General features: G+C 48.8%; 1 protein-coding gene across 3 annotated transcripts in view; it reads right to left on the reverse strand.

Annotated features, from left to right (window-relative positions):
* Positions 1 to 950: 950 nt before the first annotated feature.
* LOC110197876 (uncharacterized) overlaps positions 951 to 22,236 on the reverse strand; it is a 43,141-nt gene continuing 21,855 nt past the window's right edge. Inside the window, exons 1-3 of one of the 3 annotated variants that reach the window (XR_013482822.1) lie at positions 18,089 to 18,179; positions 6,775 to 9,201; positions 2,285 to 2,372 (exon numbers count right to left, since the gene is read on the reverse strand). Coding sequence is in view for 2 of the 3 variants with exons in the window: in XM_078146458.1 (XP_078002584.1) it covers positions 1,222 to 2,372; positions 18,089 to 18,122 (1,185 nt within the window). In the remaining variant the exon portion in view is untranslated. Of the gene's footprint in view, positions 2,373 to 6,774; positions 9,202 to 16,935; positions 16,940 to 18,088; positions 18,210 to 22,236 lie in introns of those variants that run through there. The other 2 variants (XM_078146459.1, XM_078146458.1) reach the window with 2 other exon arrangements.

The raw sequence follows: 22,236 nt of genomic DNA on the forward strand, positions 1-22,236 counted from the left end.
AAACATATGGAGACCACAAATCTGAATAACACAGACATCCTGAGTCCTTCTAAAATTGCTTGATTCAGTCAGAGTTCAAGCTCTGGCTCCATGTCGCTAAGTTAAGGGAATAAACAATATGAACTTACTTATCACCTAGCTTGTTGCCTCTTTAGCCAGCTTTCAGGTAGACAGTACTGGTGCTGTGACTTCAGATGGAACTGAAGTAGTAGGTGAAAACAATACCCCACCCAGGCAATGCTAAAGGCTCAGGCGCCTCAGGATCCATTTTTTCCTGGAGTCCTAACTTTGACGGGATCAGATAAATTGTCCTATTCCCAGCTTCCATGGACCTCCCATAGTTCGGTTGGAGTCCAAAAGAAAATTCCCTTTAAGCTAGGTCTGGGGTTGGGGATCAAGTCAAGGTTCAGAAACTCTGGCCACTGTATCATTTAGGTCCCCTCAGTTAAGGATCGATCTAGGAAAAATTGGCTATGGGTCAATCAGAAACTAAAACTAGAAATCTGGCTAACAAGACTGCTGCTTCATATATGTCAAGCCATTACAGTCTGGTGATCATAAATACTGCCAGTGCTGATGTCAGTTAACTAAAGATAGCCCCAAATAATGTTGACCACGATGGGGTTCTTTTCATAGGCTTCTCAGGCACACCCAGATTTCTGGCCTGGAGACAAGAAGACTCAAAAGGGTATAACTGATTTTTAAATATTTGAAAAGCTTTGGTGGGAAGGGAGAATCAGACTGGTTCTATTTAGGTCTAGAGGGTAGAAGTAGGATCAATGAGTAGAAACTACAAGTGGGCAAATTTAGGTTTGATGTCAAGGAAAACTGATGACTCCTTGATTCCTTCTCCTCTTCTGACAATCAAACTGGCAAAATGCAAATCAAAAATAAAAGGGCAGGGGATAGGGATGCTAAACATCAGGGAAATAAAAGAGTTACCAAAAAACCATAATATAACTTATTTTATTAACTAGGTTTAAAAGGTGAAATGGATTGCTACTCTCTCTGGGTAACATGAACAACAAGAAATTATCAGAAGACAAATTAAAGTTACTACTTATAAGTGTGAATAGTTTAAATTCCGCCATCAAATGAATAAGAGTGAGAGACTGGACCCAAGCACCTTGTAGACAATCTGGCGTATAGGAGGCTTTTTGTAAACGCTTGTTGATTTACTATTTACTGCAAAGAGATGAAGCTAGACTAAACTAGACATGGCTAGCTTTTCTCTCTAGAATGAATCCTTTGATGTCGAGTTAGGTTTGTGCTACGTGTAAATGTTTTCCCACATTCTTCACATTTATAAGGCTTCTCTCCTGTATGAATCTTCTGATGTTTACTAAAGTTGGAATGGTGCCTGAAAGCTTTCCCACACTCACTACATGTATAAGGTTTTTCTCCAGTATGAATCCTCTGATGTTCAACAAGTTCTGATCGATGACTAAAGGCTTTTCCACATTCTTGACATTTAAAAAGCTTCTCTCCACTATGAATTTTCTGATGTTTGATAAGGCTTGACCACTGTCTGAAGGCTTTCCCACATTCAGTACATTTGAAAGGCTTCTCTCCTGTGTGAATCCTCTGATGCTGAACGAGGACAGAGGATTTACAGAAGGCTTTTCCACACATATCACATGTATAAGGTTTCTCTCCAGTGTGAATCCTCTGATGTACAATAAGGTAGGAGCTGCTGCTGAAGGCTTTCCCACACTCAGCACATTTGTAAGGTTTCTCCGCAGTGTATGTCCTCTGATGTACAATAAGTTCTGAATGGTGATTGAAGGTTTTCCCACATTCGTTACATTTGTGAGGTTTCTCTCCAGTATGAATCCTATGATGTACAATGAGGTAGGAGCTGTTGCTGAAGGCCTTCCCACATTCCGTACATTTATAAGGCTTCTCTCTTGTATGAATCCTCTGATGTACCGTAAGGTAGGAGCTGTTACTGAAGGTTTTCCCACATATGTTACATTTATAAGGTTTCTCTCCTGTATGAATCCTCTGGTGTACGGTGAGTGCTGAGCGGTTATTAAAGGCCTTCTCACATTCAGGACATTTATAAGGCTTCTCTCCGGTATGGATTCTTTGATGCACAATAAGGGCTGAGCGGTTATTAAAGGCCTTCTCACATTCATTACATTTATGTTTCATTCCAGTGTGAATCTTATGATGTTTAGTCGTTTGCCTGAAGCGTCTCTCTTCCCTTCCCTGGGCCCTCACTGTCTGGCTCCCACAGTCCTCAGTGATCCTCAAAATGGAGCAATGAGGACCTGTTCTAAGTCTTCCAACTGGCCCCTCTTTGGATGATTCTTCTTCAGGGATGTTCACCTTTGAAGTTTTCTCCTGGGGCTTGCTCCTAGTCTCCCAGCCTGGAAGAGAATAAAATTAAGTGTGAGGGCCCCAGTGATCTGAACTGCGCAGCTTGGATGAGGTCATGCGATTGTCACAGGCGCCCCAAAGAGGAAACAATCCCAAAATATGTCCTTTACTCTCAGGGAGGAGAATGGGAAAGGGCAAGAAGGGAGAAGGGAGGCCACCCCAGAAGAGGCAAAAGGACTATTATAATCTGTGAGTAAGGTGAGCGCAGATTGAGGGGATTAGAAAAACCTTAGGATAGGGCTGAGACCTGAAGTCAGAACACTTAAGAGTAGCTAATTAAATTCCAATCCATTACTATTTACTAAATAGGGCCTAAATTGCAGCCAGTTTATCCCAATGGAGAGTCAGGATTGCCTTGGTTCCTGTCCCACCACTGCATGGCTGGCACATTTACTACGACTCTCCACATCTTACAGTTGAGGGGATGAGGTAAAGAGAGGTGAAGGTGCTTGACCAAGGACACCGAACCAGGGTAAGGGCTGAGATTTGGTCCCATCATCCTTACTTAGTCTACTTCTTCCATTGTGCCTAGTCAGCTGCAATGGTTAAGCTCCTACTGTGTGGCAAGCACTGTTTTAAGTACCAATGACAAAGACAAAAGACAATCCCTGCCCTCAAGGAGCTTGCAGCCTGGTGGGGGAGAAAACATGCAAACAAATAGGTAAACTCACGCTATGTACAGGATAAATTAGAGATAATCAATGGAGGAAAGGCATTCACATCAAGGTGGATCAGGAAAGATTCCTGTGGAAGGTGGGGTTTGAGTTGAGACTTAAAGCCAGGAAGATCAGTAGTCAGGCAAAGGAAGGAGAGCCTTCCAGGCCTGGGGGAGGCCAGAGAAAATGCCCAGAGACACCACACCGAGGGTCCTGTTTGTAGAACAGTGAGCAGGCCAGCATCATGGGGAGCGAGGAGTAAGAAGACTGGAAAGGCAGGAGGGGGCTGGTTATGAAGAACTTTGGTGCCGAGCAGAGCATGTTGTATTTGCTCCTGGAAGCAAGAGTAGCCACTGGAGTTTACTGAGTAGGTGAGTGCCATGACTGGACCTGAGATTTAGGAAACTCACTTTGGTGGCTGAATGGAAGATGGGCCAGAGTCAGGAGGGGCTGAGGCAGGCAGACCCTCCCCCTTCCCCCTGCAGCAGCCATTGCAATGATCCAGGTATTAAGTGATGAGGGTCTACACCAGGGTAGGGGCAGTGTCACAGGAGAAAAGGGGGCATATTGCAGAGATGCTGCAGAGGTGAAGTGGACAGGCCTCAGCACCATACTGGATATGCGGGGTGAGAGGCAGGGAGGAGTCCAGGATAACAATGCAAACCTGGGGAAACAGTGGTGTTCTCAACATTAATCAGGGAAGGTAAGAGGGAAGGTTTGGGAAGAAAGATAATGAATTCCATTTGGGGCATTGTGAGTTCACGATGTCTCCCACACATCCAGTTTGAGATGTTGGATAGGAAGCTGAAGATGTGAGACTAATTAATAGTCAGCAGAAAGGTTAGGGCTGGATAAGTGGATATGAGAATCATTAGTGTAGAGATGAAAATTGAATCCACAGAAGTTAATGAGATCACCAAGTGCAGTATCATAGAGAGAGAAGAGGGCCCAGGACAGGAGCCTACAGGACACCTATGTTTAGAGGGAGTGATCTGGAGGATCTCCCAGTGAAGGAGATGGAGAAGTGGGCTGAGGGGTGGGAGGAGAAGCAGGAGAGAAGTGTCATGAAGACCCAGAGAGAAGGGAGGGTCAGGAGGAGACGATCCCAATGTCAAAGGCTGCAGAGAGGTTAAGGAGAACGATGACTGAGAAAAGGCAGTAGATTCGATAACTAAGAAAGCATTGGTCACTTCGGAGAGAGCAGCTGCACTGAATCATAAGATCAGAAGCCAGAGGGAGTTAAGAAAGAATCAGATGAGAAGTGGAGGCACCCATCGAAGGTGGTCTTCTCAGGGGAGGAGAGATATGGGACAACCATGGAAATGGAAGGACCAAGGGAGGGTTTTCGGAGGACAAGGGAGAGAGCCTATTTGTAGGCAGTAGGGAGGAGCCAGCAGAGGGGGAGAGATTAAAGATGAGAGAGAAAGGAGGGGTGGCAGAGGGGGCGATCTGCCAGAGGGATCTGAAGGAATGGGAGCACTAGAGTGAGTAGATGTGTTCACTGTGGTAAAGAGTAAGCCCACTCCATCATGGGAAACAAGGGTGAAGGAGAGAGGGGCAGAAGGCATCTGAGCGCATGAGGAAGAAGGAAGGGGCAGGTCATAGTGAATGGCCTCCATTTTTTCTGTAAAATATGAGGCAAGGAGCTCAGCTGAGTTGGGGAGGGGAGCCATGGGATATCTGAGGAGGGACAAGGTTTGGATCACTCCCTAGCATGACAGAGATGTTAGGGAAGAGAGAGAGATTGTAAGCCAGATACTAAATTCATGGAGGAAGGAAGAAGGGGCATGTCCTGAAGGTGTGCAGACATCTACCAGGTGTTTGATCAGGTGGCAGATGCTGACTGTTTAAACCTCAAAGGAGGAAAGGTTACTAAGTGTCACCAGAAGGAGGAGAACTCTGAAGTGTGATGGCGATCAAGGAGCATTCCCATCCTCTCACTTCTAACAGAGAATCTGAGTGAATGAGGAGAAATGCAGCCAGTGCTGAAAAGGATGGCCTGTGTCATTGGGGAAGGCAGAAGACAGAAGGAAAAGGCTGAGGATGAAGGAAACTTGTTGTCTAAGCATTCCAGAGGGCACAGTGGGAACAGTGGGGAGCTTTTGTTTGGGACTTTAGGAGGGGGGTGAAGGGAAAGGGAATAAGGAATTGGGCAGTGGGGGATGGGAAGTGGGGTTCTGACAAAGACCAATGGAGGGTTCAGAATCATTGGGATGGGGATAGTGTGACCATGGGGGAATTTCATAAACCTGAGTGAAAATTTTGGAAAGATTTTCAATGTAACGGACTAGACAAGGGGGAAACAGAGACAATCAAACTAAATAAATAACCCAGCATCCAATAAACTGGAAAACATAAATTACTTAGGAAAGATCTCCATATTGCATAAAAACTTCTGGGAAAACTAGAAAGCAATGTCACAGAAACTGTATCTACACAAACATCTTATACAATATTCCAAAATACAATCTAAATGGACCATTGACCATAATATTAAAGACCATACAAGAAAAAAATCCTCAGAGAAACAAATCCCCTACTTCTCATTCACAGCAGCCAGATGCCTCTGGGACAGCCAATCCTCACCTGCTGATGCAGTGTGAGCTGGGAGAAAGAGCCCCACAGCCTCTAGTCACAGGTAACCATCACTCCGCTGGGACAAAATATACAAACATCCCAGATAACAGGCATCGCTCTACCATCTTCCCTATTCTCTGTTAACAGTTGAGACTTCCAGCCTTTAAAAAAAATCTAAACATGGGTATTGAATTCTCTAAGCACTAGGTGACACCGCAGAGACCCCTAGCCCTACCTAGATGCTCCTCTCTACTCACCTTCATCGCTCAGAATCGTTTGCTTCTTCAGAAGCATAATGCAAGGGGCAGAGCCAAGATCGTGGAGAAAATGCAGGGACCAGCCTGAACTCTCCAAAACACCATGAGAGATCTTTAAATAATGCCTCAAAACACAGTCATGGATGCACCCTCACAGCATCCATTGGCATTCAACATACTATATCAAAGTGAGAAGTGACAGACAGGATGTGTGAGTGACAAAGGTGACAGGTATGGCAGAGTGCTGGACTGATCACAGACTTATCCTCTCCAAGCTAAAAATTTGCATTCAACAAAAGTAGCATTCCCAAGGAGAGACAACTACCCGATGACTTAATATCAAAAGATCAGATCCCTTCTCTGAGTGGGACAGTTTGTTGCAAACTTAGAGGGAAAGCTGAGCCAACATGCAGTTGGCAACAGTGGACAGAAAAGGAGTGGGCAGCTTTCAGAGATTTGGCTTGTAGCCCTGCATTTGCTCACTTGAGTCAGAACACTTGGAAACATCAAGACTGGTCTGAGGAAAATTATGGGGAAATTCAGAAGTTGCTAAATGAAAAACAAGAACTCCACAGGATTCACCAGCAGGATAGTTCATCTGTCTCTAAGAAAGCAGTGTTTAATTCCATCAAAAGTAAAGTATGAGCAAAGCTTAGAGAGACACAGGATTCTTGGCCCAGCAAGAAGTTAGGTGAGATTCAGTTTTACACTGATAGTAACAATCCAAAGCATTTTTATGATGCCCTGGAGGCTAGGTATGGGCCAAAGACATACACTGCATCTCAGCTACTCAGTGCTGATGGAGCAACATTGACTAGTGATGAGGACCTGATCCTAGAGAGATGGGCTGAACACTTCCATAGTGTCCTCAACAGACCATAATCGATGCTGAAGCCACTGACCTTTTACCTCTGGTTGAAGTCAGTACCTCTCTAGCCAGATTTCCAACTGAAGAAAAGGTTCTGAATGCCACTAGGCTACTTCTGTGCAGCAAAGCTCCTGGTACTGATTCTATTCCAGCTGTGATTTACAAGACACTGCTCATTCAAAAGCTGACTGAAATTTTCCAGGTTATATGGCAAGAGGAGGTTATCCTCCAGAATTCAAGGATGCCTCCATTGTCCATCTCTATAAAGGTAAAGGAAATAGACTGTCCCGTGACAATCATAGGGGTTCTCTCTCTTGGTCACTGCTGTAAAGATTCTGGCCAGAGTCCTCCTTAATGGGCTGATCCTTCACCTGGAAGATGGTCATCGACCTGAGAGCCAGCGTGGCTTCAGGAAGGGCCAAGGAATGGGTGACATCATGCTTGCTGCCCACCAACTCCAGGAGAAATGACAGCGGTAGAACGAATGATCCTACCAAGGCCTTTGATACTACCAGCCGGGAGCGCTCACGGAAAATTACACCAGAATGCAGCTGCCCAGGGAAGTTCATCAGCATCAGACACCAAAGTCATGACGGCACGCCGGCTCGGGCTCTGGATAATGGACAACAGTCTTGGGATTTCCCAGTCACCAATGGAGTGAAGGAAGGCTGTGAGCTGGCTCCCATGCTTTTTAGCAATGTTGTCGAATGCTTTCAACAAGGATGAAAATGGCATCGAGAACGGCTATCTCACTGCCAGTAAATGATTTAACTCAAAAAGGCTGTAAGCCAAGACTAAAGCGGAGGGAGAGTGTGTGTACCACTTTTTGTTTGCAGATGACTGTGTACTCAATGCAGCCTCTGAGGCTAGGATATAAGACCACGGATCAATTCTCTGCCACTTGTGCTATTTTTCGCCTGACAATACAAATAAAACAGAAGTTCTCCACTGGCCAGCACCATCTTCCATACATCGAACCATCCATTACAGCCAGTGGAGAAGTTCAGGATGCTGTGGGTCAGTTCACTTACCTTGGCAGTATACTTTCCAGGGATGTCGACACAGAGTAACAACTTGACGCACACATTGCCAGAGCCAGCTCTGCGTCTGGGAGCCTCTGAAGGAAAGTGTGGGAGAGATGAAGTGTTGGACTGCCTACCAAACAGAAGGTCTACAGAGCTGCTGTGCTGACCTCCTTGTTGTATGCCTGTGAAACCTGGACAGCCTACCGCAGCCATGCCAGGACACAGAATCGCTTCCATCTGAATTGTCTCAGGAAGATTCTGAAGATGGCCTGGTAGGACAAGATACCAAACACTGAGACCCTTTCTCAAACTAAATTGCCAAGCATTCAGACTCTACTGAAAGGAGCACAACTTCTATGGTGCCAAAGAGAACCCACGCACGGCAAGCGTTCACAAAGAGGTTCAAAGAAACAATGCAAGGACCCTCTCCAGGTCTCTCCGAAGAACTCTGGGATTGATTGGGTGCCATGGGAGACGCTGGCACAGGACCGCTCAGCATGGCGTGCCCTCATCAGAGAAGGTGCTGTGCTCTACGTGCAAAGCAGAATTTTTGTTGTGGAGTCATTCCAGGCATGTCCAACTCTGTGACCCCATTTAGGGTTTTCTTGGCAAAGACACTGGAATGGTTTGCCTTTTCCTTCTCCAGCTCATTTTACAGATGAGGAAAATGAGGGAAGTGACTTGCCTAGGATCACACAGCTAGTAAGCATTTGAGGCCAGATTTGAATTTGGGTCTTCATTACTCCAGGCCTAGAGCTCTATGCACTGCCCGGCCTCGCTGCTCTGAAAGCTGAGCTGCAGTAGCTCCAGAGAAATGGGAGGTCTGCCCATTGAAAGGCATTTCCACTCTAAACATTCACACAGACTATCTGTTTTTGATTTTTTTGGCTAGGCAATGGGGTTAAGTGACTTGCCCAGGGTCACACAGCTAGTTAAGTGGCCGAATTTGAACTCAGGTCCTCCTGAATCCAGGGCCAGTGCTCCATTCACTGTGCCACCTAGCTGCCCCTACACGGACTATTTGTAGCTGAGCTGTGGTAGAGCTTTCCAAGCTCCTACTGGTCCAGTCAGCCCCAAGGAGACACCCGTGGCTTGACCCAGACACAGGGACGTCACTTTGGTCCTCTTCAAGCAGGAAGGCCAGCAACCCAACAACCAGCATCAGAAGGCTCCTGTCCAGCACAACGCCAGAAGCCCTTCCCATGCCCTTTATACTTGTGAGACTTCTTGCTCCCCGGAATCGGGCTTCTGGTCTCCTCCCACTCGCTTTAACCGTCTCTCCTGGCTTCTTCCTTGCTGCTCTGGGTCTGCATCCCACCTCCATCAGCTTCCCCCCAATCAGGTGGCACACATCGCCCATCCTATGTCTCTCTATCAGCCCCTGGGATGGTTCTTCTTTGGAGTTACCGCCTTGGTCTCGGTCTGAGCCTCACAGTCTAAAAGAGAATGAAATGACGTAAACATTACTAATTCCCTGAGCCAGCTGTGGAGCAAGTGAGCTAATGCCGTTACCCAAAATGGCACACCCACAAGAGAATGGGAACAGAGGAAGGAAGCTACCTGATTTGTGGGAGAGGGGGGCACAAAAATGTCAGAAAAACATACAGGAGGACTGGGCTGCAAGACGGAAAAAGACTGCATTAGGGAGAACCAGACAGAGTAAAAGGAGAAAGAACAGAGCAGCAGAGACCCCCATCATCTGGCGCCTGCACCAGGGACACGGTGGACACAGGCCCAGGCCTGTGGCCACTTCTTGAGCTGTCTCTGGGAGTGCAAGCCACTGCTCCTAGGGAAGGCTGATGCTACACAACTCTGCCTTGCCGATAGAATAGATCGTATTACCCCCTTTTTAGAAATGAGGAAATGGAGGAGCAGAGGGGAAGTGATTTGTGAAGGGCTGCTCAGTAACACCTTCAACTTCTGTGGCCCTTAAAGGTTCACAAAGACCTTGGACAGTAACTGATAATGTGAATGATTCCTAGAGCCCCATTTTACAGTCACGAAAGGAGAGGCTGTGACTTGTCCAAGGTCACACAGCTGGCCACTGATCCCACACCTTGCTGCCCTTTGGGTCCCCTCACTCCACCCAGCAGTGGAATGCATCTTCTGCCCTCAGAGAAAAGCCCTGGCCTAGCTCTCAGTACCCATGGAGCTGCCCAAGACCAGTCCTCTCTAGGACAAGGGCCACAAACACCAACCCTTGCCGGAAGCTTCATCACCGGTCACTTCTGTCCAGGGACTCCCAGGTACTGACCGACCCAGACGCTGTTTGGCTCAGCCCCCTCTCCTGGCCCGAGCATCCCCCTCCTCGGTTAGCAGCCCCTGCAGCAGGAGCCGCCCCTCTCCTCCTCCTTCCCAGGGCTCAACCATCAGATTACTGAGTCTATACTCTATATTTCACTTTGTATGCACTGCTCCTCTCCAGCAGAATAGAAACTCCTTGAGGGTAGGGATTCTGTATCTCCAGCTCTGGCACAGTGCCTAGAGTATCACAGGTACTTCATGAAGGTGGGTGGCCTCTGAAATCCCTCTCTGACCACAGCCTCGGTTTCCATCTTCCTCAGCCTCAGTCTCCTGTCCTCCACAACACGACCCCCAGGTTCCCCAGACTATTAGTCGAGACTTCCTCGTTCCCCCACAGTCGGAGCATCAAACCCCATTCTGCAGGCCTGTCACTCTTTGTGGGGCTACTGACGAAGACCCGGCCTTTCCATCCCTCAGCTAGCACCTCCCGTCCCCTCAGGGAGCCTGCTCTTCCTCCTCAGCAGCCCCCTGCCCTGCGGCCTACTATCATCTATCATCTATCATGTCCAGTGAGCCAATCCATCTCCTGCACTCTGGCTTCCCACGCCATCTCCATAGTTATAGATTCCTCCGGAGAGCACCCCTCCTTCCAATCTCTGGAGCCACAGACTCATCTCTGCCCTCAATTCTCCCCTTTCTTCCCTAAGTTCAGTCAGGTCCCAAAGCCCGTCAACATCACTTCTCGGGGCTGCACCGTTCTGCCCACTCCCTCTTGTCCCCTTCATCCTGCCTTCATCACCACATTGGCCTTGTGAGTGTTCTCCCCAGCGAGCCATTCTTTCCACCAACCCTTCCTCCACCCCCTGCCAAGAGCTCACAGTCCAAAGGGAGGCCTCGAGCAAACTAATCCGGGGAAGGGGCTGCCATGAAGAACAATCCAAGCAGGCCCCTGAGGGTGAAGGGATCTTAGCCAGGATTCTACAGAAGCTAGAGGAGGCAGGATGGTCCAGGCACCAGGCGGCCAGAGAAACGCCCAGACAGAGGGTCTTTTCATGGAAGAGCGGGAGGCCAATGCTGCTGGCTCCAGGAGGATGGCTGGTTGTAAGGGGCTCTGAACTCCGAGCAGAGCACCTGTGTTTGACCCTGGAGGTGGAGTCTGGGGGGAGGCACCGAGGTGACACTTGGACCCCACGTCCTCTCACACGACCAGGTGAGTCTTTCGTTCTCTCTGCAAAGACAGCTTTGCAACTGTGTTATAAGAGACTGGGACTGGGGCAGCCAGCACTGGGGCAGTGGACAGAGTTCCGGCCTTGGAGGCAGGAGGACCTGACACTTGACGCCAGCTGTGTGACCCTGGGCAAGTCACTTAACCTCGACTGCCCCAGCAAAACAAAAAACAAAAAAAAAGAAAAGAGTGGGACATACAGACAGACTAGACTTCAAGACGCCTGATGCACTTCAAGGTCACCCTGGAGGAGACCGCTCCACCGCATTTCCTCCACAACGAGAAAGTGAGGACTTGAGGCGACTGATCTGTATCCTGCTCCAGCTATGGTGGCCCTCGCCAGAGACAGTCCAGTGAGATATCCTCCGCCCCTCTCTACAGCCGACAAGTCAGGTGATTTGGCCAGGGCGCCTCCGCCACCACCAGCGTGTATGAGACCCAAGAGCCCCTAACCCCTGACCCCACCACGCACTACCACCTCATCCTTATGAATGGCTGTCATACCATCTGTAGACAGAGACCATTCCAGACCACCTGTGATAGGCCCCGCTCAAGCCTCGCTGCTGCTGCTGCCGCTGCTGCTGATAGAAGAAACTGGCTCGGACTTCTGGCCACAGCCACGATCAGAGGAGGACGCTGGCCCAGGCTGCAGCTCCAAGGCCAGGGTGGAAGGCCCCGCTCTGCCCCTTCTCTTCCCCGCCTGCTCAGACGGGTCTGCTCTCTGAACTTAACAAAACTGCGGAGGACTAAATCATCGATGGGGTGAATGACGGCAGTCCCTAATCTAGGGGCCCTGGATCACCCGGCTCCTTCCCTGCCAATATGCATGGAGGGAGTTCCTTGCTTTACTCCTGAATTCACTCACAGGATGGCTTCTGCTATCTCCTTGCAAATGACAGCAGTCTTGGTTTTGGGTTTGGGGTTCGTTCAGCAAGGACTTGGTGAATATGGGCCAAGCCCAGAGGACACAATAGCAAATACACACGAGCACTAAGTCCACATTCTATTGCTGGGAGGCAACAAGCTCACAGAAGGAGGAAGACTCAACCCCAAACACAAGGAGAGGCAACTGCAGGGGGCTACCGAGACAGGATTGTCATGCAAAGGGGAACACCAGCTGCTGGAGACATAAGTGACTCTGTTCTAGATTCTGGCTCTGCCATTCTTGCTACATGTGACCCTGCCTGAGTACTGGACCAGCTGCCACAAGAAGATACACCCAGTCCATGGGGCCCGCTGCCCCCCATCCCTAGCCAGGGGTAGACAGTCCCTCTGACCCGGCACTACGAGCCGGACCAGCCAGGCCACGCTTCTCCTCCGTCTCCTCTCTCTGGGGAAGCACAGCCTCCCTCCAAGTCCTTGCCTTTGCGTGAATGGTGCCCGGCACTGAGCAGCCATTTCCTTCTCTGTCTCCTGCAGTGGGGAGCACTGCAGCCAAACCAGGCGGGGCATGTGCCTCCCTTGCCCCGTTGGGTCCTGGCTCGTAGGCAGCGGCCGGTCAAGCAGACCCAAAGAAAATCCGTGCAACAAGACAGACGGTGTGTTGTCCCAGGCTTTTGTTGGAGGGCCACAGGAACACCGGCAAACTACCACACCAGGGGTGGGGCTGTGTTCTAGCTATTCTAGGGAAAAAATTGGGATTCTGAGAGAAAACAAGACAATTCCTCCCCTCTGACCCAACAATGCCCCTGCAGGGCCTGTGCCCTTGAGAGGTCAGAGGTTAAGAGAGTCCTCATACGAGAACAGAGTGCTCCAAGGCCCCGGACCCAGAGCGGCACCAGAACACAGCGCAGACCCTTGGCGAAGCGGGTGCCCACTGAAGGGAGAACGGCTACACACTCTCACCTGGGAAGGCCAGGAAACAACAGAGCGCAGTAAGAGGACAAAAATGGGAAATCCAGAGGAACAGACGGAGGATAATGACATCAAGGAGAGGAAGCCCATGGGCTTCCTAAGAAAGGAGGCAGAGAAACCCCAGCAGACAACGAATGTGGCCGGAGGCAGAGCAAAGGAGGCAGAGCCAGGACACGAGAAGAGAGGCCTGGGAAAGGGGCCTCAAGACATGGCGGTCCAGGGCCAGGCTTCACGGGAGCAAAGTGAAGGTGCAGGAGGGTGCAGAGGAGCAGGTAGAGGCCCAGCCAGATCCCGTCCTGGTAGGGAAATCCAAGAGAGAGCCACAGAGTCAGGCTCCAGCCCAGGTCTGCGCAAGGAGGGACAAAAAGGTGGGATGGCCTTCCAGAGGGAGGAGGCATAGCAGTCCCCAGGCCGTGGACGGAGCAGGCAGCATAGGCCAAAAGGCAGGCCACCATCCTGTCCCTGTGACCAGCAGAGCGAGCTCTCCAGCTGGCTGATGGTGGCTAAGGCCAGAAGCAGTCTACTGGAGCTCCATGTAGGGTCAAGCCCACAGGGACGCTGCTCAGACCAAACCCAAACCCAGGTCAGGAACCTGCAGCACTCAGACGAGGGGGCGGCAATCAGACTTTGTACGAACCAAACTCAAAGCCTGCAGGTCTCCAGCCTGAGCTGCCCCTGAAATCCTGGAATAATAGCACTCAACTCCCCAAAAGGCAACCACAGGATCAGCCCAGACTTCCTTCCAATGCAGAGCTCAGCTGTCAGATCAAGTCTGAAGTCAGGAAGGAGGCTGGAAAAATGAGCAAACAGAAAAATAATCTGCCCAGAGAGAGCCATGATGGCACCAGGGACGCTTGAGACAGAAACTCAGAAGAGAATGACCCTAAGACATCTACTAGCAAAGCCCCAGAGGAAAAGGCAGCCTGGGCACAAACTCAACTAGAATTCCTGCAAGTGATGAAGCAAAAATTTTTTAAAAAAAGTTTAATCATGCTTTTAGAAATGACAGAGCTAGTAGAAAAATTGGTGGAAGAAGTAAGATCTACAGAAGAAAGAATGGAAAAGGAATGAAAGCTTGGCTCAAGGGATACAAAACTCTGGTAAAGTCACAAACTCCCTCAAAATCAGAAGGAACCAAACTGAAGTCAATGACTCCATAAAACAGCAAGAAATATTAAAGTCAAATGACTGGAAAAAAAAGGAGGAAATATAAGTTATCTCATAGCAAAAACAACCAGCCTAGGAAAAAAAACAAAAAAAGATTAAGGTGAGATAATTTAAGAATCACTGGAATACCTAAGAGACTTTAAAAAAAAAAGAAAAGAAAAGGAAAGAAGAAGATGTCTGGACAGCGTTTTCCCAGAAAACTGCCTGACACTTCCTAACAGACACCCTCAAATGAAAACTACCAGAAGCGTCCTAGCCAAAACCTTGAGCTGCAAGCACCTAGAAGAAAGAATCTAAGAACTAAGGAGCCACGGTCAGGATCACACAGGCTTTAGCAGCCAGCATGAAAAAAGAGCAGAGAACTTAGAACACAGTACCCCAGAAGGCTACACCAAGCTACTTCACCACCAAGAATCCTCTGTCTGGCAACAAAAGCGAAGGCAATCTTACAAGTGATGAGGAAGGTGGAGGAGGGGGAGAGACTGGCGGGGGGCCGGGGGGGGGAGCGTGCAGGGAGATACAGGAAATGGACCTTTAACAAGATGGAGGTCTTCCCAGAATTCCTGATAAAAATACAGGATGGTGCCTGGCACACAGAAGGTGCTTAATAAACATTTACTAACTAACTGAAAAGAGAAGAGCTGTGTGGAGACACTTAAATGTAAACACAGGACTTGGGAACTGCACAAAGGCAAAAGGAACATTCACATAAAAGCACCCACGGGTGCGTGCACACATACACATACACACATGCTCACATACTAACACATGGACATACGCACAGATGCACATACACAGACACAAAAGCATCTGCACGCACATACAACAAGCACACATGCAAAGATATGTGTCATTGCACATGCAAAAACCCACAAGCACACACACACAGGCAGCTTCATGCATGCACACGCAGATGCACACATACCATCTTATGTACAGACACAACCATAAATCCACACGCACACACAAGCATACACAAATATACATTCATGCAGACGCACACACGTACACATGGTTGAACACACAAACATGCACATACACACACTCCACTGTACAAATATACATGCTTATACAAAACTTCATGCACATGAACAAACATGGAAATGTGCAAAACTGGATGTGTGCACATACACACCACCACACAAACACACAATGATGTGCACACACTAATAGGCAGAGACACATGAAGAACATGCATGCACACACGCAGACACAGATATACACGTGCAAATATGAGCACGCAAAAGCAGACCTACACAAACACACAAAAGCAGGTACACCCAGAAACATCCACACACATCCACGCACACAAAAGTATACGTGCCACACACACAAAGAGTTGCAAGACAAATATGCACGCATATATACATGTATGCAGACACTCGAGGCAGTGCATACACAAACATGCACACACAAAAGTGCACACAACAGACATGTATATACATACACAAACACATGTATGCCCAGAAGTCCACATATGTACACACATGTGTACTCATGTGGAAACATGCAAGCGCACACAGGCACGCATACACGCTTGCGCAGGAAAATTACCCAAGCATATATACATATACACAAACACTTGTTTGTATGTGCAGGTGCACACAAGATGACACATGCACCATGGTGTGTGTGCACATGTACATGTGTACACACATACAAACACATATGCATGCTTGTACACAAACATGCCCGCAAACGTGCCTGCACAAACGCACACATGAAAACTCGGCTTCATGGTACGCATGTGTGTGCGCGCATACATGAGAACATGCTACAGACATGCTTACACATGTGCACACTAGAAATGTCTGTGCATACACATGCAGAACCATGTGTGAGGCACATATATACACTAAACATCCATTTGCATACGCATGCACACACGCACACTAATCTGTACATCTTGATACATGCACATGCAGATATGCACTCTTGTGTGAATACTTGCAAACATGCACATACCAACACACCCACACCCACTGGCATGTGTGCACACACACAAGCACACATGCACACACATCTGCTTACAGGCGCACACACACAGGTACACACAAACATGCTGCCCGCACATGCACAATTCACAGAAATGTACACAGTCACATAGTTACACACAAGGCACCCATGCACATATATGCACACATACACATATTCATGCACTCACTTGTGCATACAAAACCTATGCATACACATACACTGAACACATGCACATATATGTAAATACAGGTTACAGGAACACATGTATGCACACAGCAGGCAAATACATATTCACAGTACACACTAACACTTGCACACATACATATATTACATGTATAGATTTGCTCATATGCACATGTGTACCATGCAGACATGTGTAAGCACACACACACACAAACACATGAGTACATGTGTACACATTGGTCCCACTCACCATGCACACGTGTGCACACTCTCACACATGGGCATACACCCCCACATGTGAAGACTTGTGTGCTCACAGGTGCATATATGCACACACACAAATATTCAAACACATACATGCACACACACAAATGTGTATGCACACCCACGCTCACAGATGGCATCTTCATGATTCTCAGAGGCCCAGACTTGAGAGTCAGAGGACCTGAGTTTGAATGCTGACCTTTATTACCTATGCTATCTTGGGCGGGTCACCAAACCCTTCTGGGCCTCGGTGTACACATCTGGGAAATTGGGGAGCAGGAGAGACGTATGCTCCCAATAAGGAGGATACCACTTCCAGTGTGAGCTTCCCACCAGCTCTGCTCTGGCCCCAGCAGCTCTTCCCACCCACTGGGGCCTCCACAAAGGTCCATATATTAAGTGCAGAAGGCACACCCCTCCTTATTGCCTGGGAGTCCTCACAAACCTTCCTTCCTCTGCTCCCTGGACCCCGGGGGCTCATCCTTAGTTCCGCCCGACTGGCTGGCTGCACTGACTGCCCCCACTCTTCCTGGGCCCTCTTCCCAAGGGCCTCTGTCCCCTCTGTCACAGATTTCCTCTCTGTCCAAATCTGTGCTGTACCTCAATCAAAGTACCCTCCTCCACCATCCCAGCCTCTCAGACCCATTATAGGCCTGGGCCTTCCTGGAGCTGCCCCTCCAAGTCAAGCCTTTTGGCAAACACTGAGCTGTAGGCTGCCCCAGCATTGTGTGAATGGCCTCTGAGATGGAGCCTCTCGATACCCCTGCCCCTGCGGGTGTGTGGGATCCTTGTTCCAGTCATGGAGTGGTCTCCTTGGGCCTTGCAGACACTCCTGTCCATCTCCAAAGACAAATCTGGAAGGAGCCCTGGAGGTCAGCTGGCACCATGCCCTCATTTCAAGGACGAATAGCCCAGGTGAAAAGCACCAGGACCAGGTCACTTCCAGCTTCAAGATTCCTCTGCAGCTCCACCCTCCCTGGCATGGGGGACCATGACCGTAGCCTGGGTTCAAAGGACTGCTCCCCCAAAAGTGAAGAACAGACTCATGTAGAACTGGGTCTGGAGTCTGAGGACCCTGAGATACATGAGCTGAGCAAGTCATTTAATCTCTGCAGTCCTCAGTTCCTTCCATCATAAAATGAGGACGTCGGATGAGTCAATGTCCAGAGTCTTTGAGTTCTGAGTTAATATATGTGTATGCGTGTGTATGTATGAACACCTCCAATGCACCTCTCAGACTCTACATATACACATAAAATGACGACCCCAAATCTACACGTATATACATCCACTCATTCCTGGACCTCAATTCCAAACTCAGCCCTGTAGGGAGCCCTGTTCCCCAGCTGGGAAGCAAAGATAAGCAGAAACCGAATTATGAGATGGGGACCAGAGGGAAGCTGCCTTACCCAGGGAGACCAGGTTCTGGTAGGTCTCCAGCATCACGTCCTGGTACAGCTGCCTCTGAGAGGGGCCCAGCCGCCCCCACTCCTCCTGGGTGAAGTCCACGGCCACGTCCCTGAAGGTCACGGGCTCCTGAAACACAGAGCACATGCCTGATGGGGGTGTACAAGAGAAAAAGAAGATATGCAGAGGTTTTTTCTAGGTCTTAGGGCCACCATTTCTTCTTTCGTAAGATGTGATGACATGCAAGGTCCCTGCCCAACTGGATATGCTTAGTGCTAAATTAAGGCTGGCACCTGCAGTGGAGGGCTCTGGAGAAGGAGAGATCTGAGTTGAGTCTTGAAAGCAGCAAAGAAACCCAATAGATGGAGGAGAGGAGACCAAGCATTCCAGACAAAAGGGATAGCCAGGGCAAAGGCATGGAGGTGAGAGATAGTGAGTCAAGTGAAGAAAAGCAAGAAGGCGAGTGTCACTGGATCTTGGCACACACAAAGGGAAGGAAAATACATGAAAACTTGAAAGGTGGGGAAGAGCCAGGTTGAGGAGACCTTTATAGTCTCAACAAGAGAGGAGGCCTCTGGGGCTCAATGAACAAGAAGCAGACACAGTATGATCACTCATGGCTAGATGGAGAATGGAGAGGGGAGAGACCTGAGGCAGGGAGACCCCCACCCCAGCAGCTCTTTGCAACAGGCTACGTGTGAGGTGATGAGGACTTGCACCAGGGTGGGGGCAATGTCAGAGGACAGAAGAGGGAGTACTGCAGAGATGCTGCAGGGTGACATCAACAAGAGACAGTGCAGAGGTGAAATCAACAATAGATGCTGCAGAGGTGAAATCGACAAGAGATGCTGAAGAGGTGAAATAGACAAGAGATGCTAGAGGTGACCTCAATCAGAGATGCTGCAGATGCAACACTGACAAGAGAAGCTGCAGAGGTGACATCGACAAGAGATGCTGCAGGGGTGAAATTGACAGGCCTTGGCACCACATTGGATATAGGGGGTAAGAAATAGTGAGGAGTCCAGAATAACTCCTAGGTTGGGAGCCTAAGGGACCAAGAGGATGGTGTTTCCCTCAACAGTGATAGGCAAGGGAAAAGGGTTTAGGGGGAAAGAAAATGAGTTCTGTTTTGGACATGTGGAGTTTAAGATGTAGACTGGGCCACTATTTGACAAAACCTGCAGGGAAAACTGGAAAACAGTACAGCAGAAACTAGGTAGGGACCAACATCTCACACTGTATACCAAGATAAGGTCAAAATGATTTACACATAAAGGATGATACCATAAGCAAATTAGGAGAGCATAGAATAGTTTACCTGTTAGATCTATGGATAAGGGAAGAATTTAGGACCAAGCAAGATACAGAGAACATTACAAAATGTAAAATGGATCATTTTGATTACATAAATTTTTTTTAAAGTTGCACAAACAAAACCAACAAAACCAAAATTAGAAGGAAAGCAGAAAACTGGTGGACACTTTTACAGCAAATATCTCTGATAAAGGCCTCATTTCTCAAATATATAGAGAATGGAGTCAAGTTTATAAGAATACAAGTCAGTCCCCAATTGATAAGTGGTCAAAGGATATGAACAGGCAGTTTTCAAACAAAGAAATCAAAACTATCTATAGTCATATGAAAAAATGGTCTAAATCACTATTGATTAGAGAAAGGCAAATTAAGACAACTCTGAGGTACCACTTCGCACCTATCAGATGGGCTAATATGACAAAAAAGAAAAATGACAGATGTTGGAAGGGACGTGGGAAAACTGGGACACTAATGCACTGCTGGTGGAGTTGTGAACTGATTCAACCATTCTGGAGAGCAATTTGGAACTATGCCTAAAGGACTGTAAAACTGTGCATACCCTTTGATCCAGCAATACCACTGCTAGGTCAGTACATGACATTTGTAGATCTGACAAAGGCCTCTGATACTATAAGTCTTGAGGGCTTGTGTACAATTATGCCAAAATTTGGCTGCCCAGAGAAGTTCATCAGTATCATACATCAGTTTCATGACAGCATGATTGCCCAGGATCTAGATAATGGATGGTGCTCTCATGCTTTCCCAGTCACCAATGGAGTGAAACAAGGCCATGTGCTTGCTCCCATGCTTTTTAGCATGATGTTTTCAGTCATGTTGTCAAATGCTTTCAATGAGGACGAACATGGCATAAAGATCAGCTGATGATAAATTCTTCAACTTGAAAAGACTACAACTACAAGCCAAGACTAAAGCGGAGGGAGTGCTAGTGAATAATTTTCTATCTGCAGATGATGGTGCACTCAGTGCAGCTTCTAAAGCGTAGATGCAACAAAGTTTGGATCAATTCTCTGCTGCTTGTGCTAATTTTGGCCTAACAATTACCACCCAGGTGCTCCACCACCCAGCACCACACCATCCATAGGTGGAACCATCGGTTACAGCAAATGGAGAAGCTTTAAATATTGAGGATAAGTTCACTTACCTTGGCAGGGATGTACACATTGATAACGAGATTGATGTGCGCGTTGCCAGAGCTAGCTCAGTATTTGGGAGGCCCCGAAGGAAAGTGTAAGGGAGAATAGGTATTAGGCTGCCTACCAAACTGAAGGCCTAAGGAGCCATTGTGCTGACCTCATTGTTGTATGCCTGTGAAACCTGGACAGCCTACTAGTGCCATACCAGGACACGGAATCACTTCCATTTGAATTGTCTTAGGAATATTCTACAGATCACCTGGCAGGATAAGATACCAGACACTGAGGTCCTTTCTCGAGCTGAACTGCCAAGCATTCAGACTGCACTGCAGAGAGCGCCTCTACAGTGGGCTGGCCACGTCATTCGAATGCCAAATGTACATTTGCCTAAAAGGCTATTTATGGAGAACTCACACTGGACAAGTGCTCACATGGTGGTCAGAAAAAGTAATACAAGGACCCTCTCAAGGTCTCTCTGAAGAGCTCTGGAATTGATTGTGTGACATGGGAGACGCTGGCACAGGACTGCTCAGCATGGAGTACCTACATCGAAGAAGGTGCTGTGCTCTATGAGCAAAGCAGAATTGAAGTCACTTAAAAGAAACATGAGATGCACAAATTTAGAGCCATCCCCAGCAGAGGATGCCATAGAAGGGGAGAAGAGATTGGAGGCATGAGAACAAGGGGCCAGCCTCGGTGGGGAGCTGGATGAGGCCCCTCCAGGGGACAGCCTCTGAAGCCCCCAGGGGGGAATGCCTGAGAAAGGGTGAAAGGCAGAAGGGGGAGGTGGGGCCCTCCTCAGCTGAGAGGCTCAGGACAGCCCCGGGGGCAGTGGGAGACCGAGGTGGGTTATGGGTGGCCAGGAGGGCCCAGGGGAGGTCAGATAACACATGCTGTCAGAAGGCAGCACATGGTGGGAGGCTAGAGACCAAGGCCTACCCAGGGATCTGACAGTCAAGAATATACTCTGGCTACCCTGTGGCTGTGACCCTAATCCTTGCCCAGGACTCCCCTCATCCGACAGCAAAGAGGGGCCAACACAGCCCCAGCACGGACCAGCCTGCGGCCAAGAGCCAGGGCCAGGCCTTCAAGGCTATCCACAGACTGTGTCCAACCTCATTTCCTTCTGCTCCCAAACACTGAGCCCACAACTCAGGCCCCTCCCAAAAGCACGTAAATGCCCACCTCCAAGCTCTTGTTCACCCTGTTCTCCCCACTAGCAGCGCCATGCCCAGGCCCCCGCAAAAGTACCTCCCCAAAGTCTTCCTTGAGAGCCTTGCTGCCTGACCTACCTTCTCCCATCGAGGCTTGCTCCAAGGGCTCCAGCCAAGGCCCTGTCTCTCAAAGGGCCAGCCGTATGGCCCTCCCCAGGCACCTGGACAGCACTCCCTCCAGCCTTAGGCCCCAGGGAAGCAATGAGGGAGTGGGGACTATGGGGAAAGGGCGGAGGGAAGAGCACAGCCAGGGGGATCTGGTCCTTGTGGGAAGGTCCTTGGCCTCAAGGAGTGGCCATTCTGACAAGTGGTAACCAGGGAGGGGGCCCAGGGACAGCAATGGGAACCAGACATAAGGCTTGTTAACAGAGCCAGAAACCTACCTGGCAAGGGGCTGCCAGGAGTGCAGAGGGGGCTGCTCCGTCCTCTTCCTCTCCCTCCTCCTCCTCCTCCGGGGCACGTGCTGTG

Source organism: Phascolarctos cinereus, unplaced genomic scaffold (genome assembly GCF_003287225.1).
Source record: "Phascolarctos cinereus isolate Bilbo 61053 unplaced genomic scaffold, phaCin_HiC Scaffold_726;HRSCAF=1367, whole genome shotgun sequence".
Taxonomy (NCBI): domain Eukaryota; kingdom Metazoa; phylum Chordata; class Mammalia; order Diprotodontia; family Phascolarctidae; genus Phascolarctos; species Phascolarctos cinereus.